At 36.5% G+C, this 7,650-nt stretch overlaps 1 protein-coding gene across 1 annotated transcript in view; it reads left to right on the forward strand.

Annotated features, from left to right (window-relative positions):
• Positions 1-7,650, forward strand: part of LOC107092899 (ATP-binding cassette sub-family B member 6, mitochondrial-like) — a 56,112-nt gene that overhangs the window by 38,213 nt on the left and 10,249 nt on the right. Inside the window, exons 15-16 of the mRNA XM_015387599.1 lie at positions 5,480-5,654; positions 5,791-5,903. Coding sequence (XP_015243085.1) covers positions 5,480-5,654; positions 5,791-5,903 — 288 coding nt within the window. The remainder of the gene's footprint in view (positions 1-5,479; positions 5,655-5,790; positions 5,904-7,650) is intronic.

Consider the following 7,650-nt stretch of genomic DNA (forward strand, 5'->3'; position numbering starts at 1 on the left):
TGCAACAAGGAATTCGCCTATCACCGCAGCGTATCAAGCCTCAAATATCACCTGAACGCAAAGCATGTAGCAGCTAGCTTGGCAGATACTAGCATGGAAGCTAGCCCAACTGGGAGGAAGACGAAACAACCCACACTACACCAGCATAGAGCTACCTGAATTTCTGAGTTTAGCGTTCCTAAATATGTTGAACTTTAAAATTTGCACTGGCCTGTTGATATTTCTTTAAAAAAAATAAACAAACAATATTTTGTTTATTAAGCTTATGTGTTGTCATTCAAAATCCATGTGGAAAAAGTTACTTCCTGCTGTTTCCAAGTATGCGATTAAAATGCGATTAATTCGATTAATTAATTTCACAGCCATGCGATTAATCGCGATTAAAAATTTTAATCGCGTCCCACCCCTAATATATATATATATATTTATTTATTCATTTATTTTTTAAATGCAATTTTTTGGATTTTTGCTCAGAGAGCCAGAGTGACAGTCTGTGGGAGTAGGTTTCAAACTCACAACCTCTGGATTCCAAGCCCTATGCCCTAACCACTAGGCCGCCACTCCCCAATTTTAATCCAACTTAACCTGTAAGATTCAATAATGAAAAAAAAACCTGTATGACCTGCAAAGACAAGTGGCTATAGAAATCAACAGACAAAAGGATAAATTCATGATGTTAATATGTTAGTAAATACCTGTAAATGCATAAAATAGAGACTATTACAACATTATGATCTGACTTTGAGATAATAATTTCCAATTTTTAGATCTAAACTCAGGCCAATTGGGCTAAAGTGTTGCACCATGTTCGTAGGACCCATGTAGGACTTCTACATTGATGAATTTATTAGAACCTTGCTTTTGTTAGTCCCTTCATGTGGCATCCATATGAAGTTAAACAATTACGAGCTCACTTCCCTCACAAGTACGCACTAATAGCTTTTAATGACTAGTTTTTGTGTGTCACATGTTTGTTTTATTAGGTTTTCTGTTGTTTAGATTTTATAGGATGCATAAATAAATGCCTAAAATAAAACTTTGTTACTTTAAGATCCTGTTTAGTCAGTTCAACAATGATTATGTAAGGATTGTTTTGAAAGCAGTCGAAATTGTGTTAAATGCACCAAACAAATAAAAAAATATACTTGCTGTTCTTTCTGCTTTATCCAGATGGGTCCATGGTTGAAGGAAGAGATAAAACATTTGGGATGTAAAAATAACTATGGGCCTGATCTTCAAAGACTCTAATTTATTTTTAGTGTGGGGAATAAATGGGCATTTTGTGGATGATGTACAAATATTGTCGCGCACATGTTAGGTTCCACGCCATTAAAATTTGAAGAACAGGCAGCTGAGGTTGATTGTGAAAGAAAAGTGAGATTTGATATACATGTATGTATGTATGTATGTATGTATGTATATATATATATATATATATATACATACAGTGGGCCCAAAAAGTATTTACTCAGCCACTGGTTGTGCAAGTTATCCTACTTAGAATAATGAGAGAGGTCTGTAAGTTTCATCATAGGTACACTTCGACTACGGCAGACCGAATGAGAAAAAAAAATCGAGGAAATCACATTGTAGGATTTTTCAAGAATTTATTTCTAAAATTTTGGTGGAAGTTGAAGTGTACCAATGATGAAAGTTTAGTTGCACTGAATCTCTTGCCATCCTCTTGCATTCCACCAATATCTCTTTTGCAGCAAAAGCTGCAGCCAAAGTTGAGTTTCAGATTTGGAAAGATGCTAAGTACTGAGCAAGTGTTGACATTTGTATATTCTACACCCATAAATTTGTGCAGTTTGGTCAGAATCACATTTACCTATTGCTGAAGGTATACAGGCAAAAAAAAAAAAAAAGGATTTGCACACGCTCTCTGAGTTATAAACTCAAATCACTTTGGATTTTCTTAGAGGATCTACTCTACAAATACAAACATATTTGGATGTGTTTTGGGACTCACAATTCTTCTGAAAATCAAACCCTATTGGTCTTTAGAGCAAGAGAGAAGGATGCTAAGCTGGTTTGTGATCTGAACTTATTGACAGTCGTGTTTAATTCATTATCTCTGTCCAGTTTTCAATCTATTTCATTCTTATTATTCTTGAAGTATAAACTTGTCCACACATCTCTAATATTGTTCTGCAGAAGTGTCCTCCAGCTTTTTCCAGTCCTTAATAGTGACTTTAAGTCGCCTCTTATCAGGGGAAAGACTGTCAATGTATATCAGCTTTTTTTGGGACATGAAGCTAACCAACAACCTGATTAATAGAAACTAAGTAAACAATTGAAATTAGCATTTTAAATAATCTTGCACTGTGTGAAAGGGCACAAATATACAGGACAGCTTTGTGTCACACCTCCAGGTGCAGTCACTTCTACTTCTTACATTCTTTTTGCAATTATCTCTACTATCGTTTTTAGAAATTTAAGTTAATTCTCTTTATGGCCTAAAAAAATGAAACCGATCAAAATAATTTGTTTCATCCAGAAAATTAATTTCTTGGACTCTGGATTCTGCTCCAACTTGTTGTCTGCAACTTACCAAAACAAACGGTTGCTCAAGATGCAAAGTTAAATTTGACACAGTTAACATTAGCTATAAAAATAAGAAAATTAAGAAAAGGAAGTTTTGTTTTATATACACTCTGTGTATACAAAACAACAATAAAAGTTGTCTAAGTCTTAGTCTATCATCCAGAATATAAGTTTACTGGTTTAATCTAATAGGAGGAGGAGGAGGAGGAGGAGGAGGAGGAGGAGGTGAATAAATGAGATAAATGATGGGGGTTGCACTTTATCAAGTTAGTGTTTTGGCAAGAAAAACAAAGACTAGGTTTGGTGTTTTGTCTCAAAGATGAGTTTGGGAGGATATCGGGCACCCCCATTTTCATTGTCCTTCAAATTTAATCCATGTGGGGTTTTTTTTATTTTCAAATGTCTTTTATTATGTACTCCAAAACACTTGTTCCCTTGCCTTCATACACAAATGAACTTTAGTCACATCCCATTCCTAACCTATAGTGTTTAATATGGTGTCAGCCCACCATTTGCAGCTATAGCAGCACTCCTGGAAAAGTTTTTCACAAGTAGGCCTATTTGTTTTGTGTTTATCGGGACCTTTGACCATTTTTTCAGAAACATATTTGGAAAGTCAGACAATAATATTTGACAAGAAGGCAGAGTTTGGAAAATGTATTTCTATCAGATCAGGTCGGAAGGAGGCAAGTGGCAGGCTTTTGGCAGATAACAACGAAGAATGAACAAAAAGCATCGAATCAAGAAAGCATTAGACTTTTATAAGATTAGGGACACTCCTACAAAGAGGTGTCCACCCGCTGACATGTGAGGATTGTAGAGAAATGTGTTACTGCGCTGGTTGTAGTCTGATAAATTTTATAATTATCTAGGTGTTGCTGTTGCTTCTATTCCAGTCTGGTTAAAAACATTTTGTTTCATTTATCAAATCCAGCCCTTAGAAAGACTAATTGTGAGTCATTGTATGTCTATAGACTGTCCAGTATCTTTGAATTTCTTTCTCCAACCTTAGGTGGTTTGACTTTGGAAAATCAATGAAGATGCAAAATTTAGTAGGCTGTGTTTATATGTCCTGTCACGCAAAGGATTGTGGGACTACTTACAAGTCAAATGGGAATATCTAAAGGTCTCTTTGTCAAATGATCTAGGATAGGAAATACGGCTAAACGATTGTGCCAAAAAAAAATCTAAATTGCAATTATTTTCAACCATACTGCGATTATATTTGAATTTTCCTTTGCACCAAGCAAAGGAAAATCAAAATAAAAACCTTTTTTTTTTCCAGTGCCTTGAAAAATTGCTTGTCCAGAGTCCTGTGTTGCAGGACTTTTTTGTAACCTTTGTTTGAAAAAAAGCTAACTTCTACTTTCCTCTATAGACCGCCATGCTAGCTGAAGTTTCTTTTTCCTCTTTCATAGCAGAAAACCTACTTTAAACATATTACCGCCACCAAATGAACAAGAGTGAGAAAAGATTTTGCTCTTAGTCGTGTCTAATGAAACATGACCATATATGAGTGCCTCAATGATTTGAAATTTAAACCCCAGTCGGCCTCGGCAGATGGCCGCTCGCTGAGTCAGGTTCTGCTGTTTTTTTCCTGTTAAAAGGGAGTTTTTCCTCTCCACTGTCGCTACACGCATGCTTAGTCGAGGGATTGCCTTTGAGTCAATGAGTTGATGCAATCAAATGGTTTTCCTTGGATAGAGAACTTTGAATAATTTTGACCGTATGATCGAGTTGAACTGTAAAGGGCCTTGATATCCTGTTGTGAATTGACGCTATAGAAATAAACTGAATTAAATTGAAATGAGCTTTTTCTTAAATTGCAAATGCAATTAACTGCCCAACCCAACAGACTCTTTTTCATACCTTTTTACTGCCAGCACTGTTTAAACAGCACTTATCCAGACAAACAAGATTCATCACCTACTTGCTATATTATGATCAAGTCTTAATCGATCTGCCCATTCTGCTTGTATCTTTACAACGGGTCTAGTTGCAAGTTGGTAATAGACTCCCCCTTGTGGTCTGGTTCAGTTCTATTATGCTTAGCTAGTTGTTTTGTATTTTTTACGCATAAAACATTTATAGTGCGTTAGCATACACTTCATGGTGGAGTTGCTTGTTTTGCAAATCACATTGTGCCACCATTTTCTGTTTATTATGTGATATTTGATAGGGAGGACATTTTTATTACTCAAGCTGTTTAACAAGTGGCCTATTGTTATGGTACCAGCACAGAATTCACTTAGTTCTAAAGGGTGACCTATTATTCTCAAATGTTTGTAGAGGCCAATTGCATTTCTTCAAACCAGACTTTATGTTTCCAGGCCATGACCTTGGAAGTTATTGAATGCCCTAACTTTATGATTTTGTATACAAAGGGCGGAGTAACATTGGATGAGGGATACAACTGGATTAACATAGGACATACTGCGTAAAACTCCTGAAAACTCCTGTTTAAAGTTTACACATTACACAAGCATGTAATGCTAAAAAAAAATGCACTAAATGAAACAATGCTATAAAGTTGAAATCTACTGGAAAAATTGCAATGTTGAGAAAAAAGAGAAGTTGACAGAGATTTAAAGACAAATGCACCGCAAAGGAGCCCATAATGTAGAAACTTGCAGGAGACATGGGAATGGGGAGAGATTCGGGATGTGTGTGCAGTCTGTGACCTGAGGGAACATGCATTATATAGTATAGGAGGAATTAAGCTATTCAACATTTATGTAGATGTATGCTCCCAAGAAGGAGAAGTTCCATGTCGTTATTCAGCTTTTCCAAGTATAACAGTCGTTTCAGCACAAACACAGCATAAATGTTTTTTTATTAAAGAAGCATTACTTAATAATACATTGGAGAAACCCAGGTAAGCATTTAGTTTGAATAAAACCAGCTATTTATATTTATTTCCCCTTCTATTCAGGTGCGTCAGTCTTCTCTGAGATCCTACATCGGTGTTGTTCCCCAGGATATTGTCCTTTTCAATGACACCATCCGTAACAACATTCGCTACAGCCAAGTTACTGCAAGTGACCAGGAGGTGCAGAAAGCTGCCATGGCTGCAGACATACACAGCAAGATACTGGAGCTGCCACTGGGTCAGGCTTTTCTCTGTAGATATAAAAGATCTATCAGATCTAGATTAAGCTGCCTACTTTGATTGCACATCACTGACCTGTATGCATGTTTTGCATTCTTTGAGGCTACCAACAATTATGAATATGCTGCCCACAGGGTATGACACTTTGGTGGGAGAGCGTGGTCTGAAGCTCAGCGGTGGGGAGAAGCAGAGAGTTGCCATTGCTCGAACAATCCTGAATAAACCACAGATTATCTTGCTTGATGAGGTAAGGCAGCAGAAGTCACAGCTAAAGGGGGGGATCTCTAACAAACCAATCGATATAAGAGTTGATGGGGATCTGAGCTGGACAGACCTACTTTAAAGGTGCTCTATAAGTCCTAATACTGTAGGTTACTTTCCTCCTTCAATATGTCAACAATCCAGGGGACAGTAATTCAATATCTGTTATGGTTGTCCCCTTTAGGGATTCTGAGTTTTTGGTTTTCAGTTATTCTGTTTTGTTGATCTTTGGTTTATTTTCTATTTTATGTATGTTTAAGCAGTCTTTGGTTGCTCTCTGTCGCCCCCTTGTGCCTGTCTCCTTTCCCCTAGCTCCCTTCTGGTCTCTTCCATCCACACCTGCTCCATCTCTGCTGATTAGCTTGGTCGTTGTTTAGTCTCCCATTTATACACCTCATGTTCAGTCACTGTTTGCTGATTCCTTGTTGATTGTTAGTTGCTTCCTCGTGTCTTTCCACGTCAGTTTTCTATGACGTTTGCTGGATTTTTGGTTCTCAGTATTTTTGTGTTTTGGATGTTTGCCTCAGTTTGCATTAAATCTACAGGAACTGATCTCTGCCTCACTTATCTCTGCTTTTGGGTCCTCAAGCAACCTCACCCCCCTTGTTGACAATATCGGCACAGGACAGGACAGAAGAGTCAGTGTTGACTTAGAACTTGATTCAGGATTTTAGGGCAAAGTCTTGAGACTTATCTATGACTTGCAAAAAAAATGATTTGGTCCAACACCTGGTTGCTGTTGCTTCTACTCCAGTCAAGACATTTTGTTCTATTTATCAATTTCAAATTTGTATTTTTATAGACTGTCCGATATCTTTCAGTTCTTTTCTCCAGTCTTGGCTGATTTGACTTTGTGAAGTCAATGAAGATGATTTATCTTAAAAAAAGGAATATTTATTAGAACCTATACCTTATACTATAAGAAAGAAACACTATCAATGATAAATGGAGGAGTGTACATGTTTAACTTAACGGATCATTTTATCAGTAATACTGTTTATCCTTAAAGCACTAAACTCATATTTGATGAGAGTTGCTAAAGGTAGGAAACAGACAAGTAGAAAATGGAAAAGATGTCAGATAGACGGTGTCCCTTATAGATGCTACAAGCCAAGCTCTTGATTTGGCTTTGTTCTTTCGGACTTTCTTTCTTATTTTTTTATTTATTTATAAAAATTAGAAAAAGAGTTAAATGGCTTTACAAACTAAAACGTGGTCTGGATAAGTAGTAAAATGTTTTGATGCCTTCCCAATAAAAACTGCATTAAAGATTAACAAGAAAGTCTTACTCATGGGAAAAAATTACAAAGAAAGGTAAAGTGATTTTTAGTGTATGACCTAATGTGAAAGAGGTGTTGTTGCTAAAACTGGGGCAGTCAGATGACGTTCCATTTCCTTAGGATCTTTGTTTGAATCATTACCTACACAGAGGCTAAATGTGCAAGAGGACTTTGTTCAAGCACTTTTGAAAGATTTAGCTTAAGGTTTCAGTTTGTCCCTTTTTGCTATAACTGAGGTTCATAGGAATCAACAGCAGTTTGATTCTTGTAAATATGATGGACTTGATGAATTTAAGCCTTTTTTAAGGCCAGCTGCAGACTTCATATCACACCCTTTATGTTCCACGTTTAAAAGTAAGGTTCCATCTAGGTGGTAGTCTAGATAGATAACAATTTTCAACTTGTGAGTACTTTCCAAGTTTTGAAAAAAATGATTGCACAACAACTAAAAAC

This window comes from Cyprinodon variegatus, unplaced genomic scaffold (assembly GCF_000732505.1).
Source record: "Cyprinodon variegatus isolate N-32 unplaced genomic scaffold, C_variegatus-1.0 Scaffold399, whole genome shotgun sequence".
NCBI classification, from domain to species: Eukaryota; Metazoa; Chordata; class Actinopteri; order Cyprinodontiformes; family Cyprinodontidae; genus Cyprinodon; species Cyprinodon variegatus.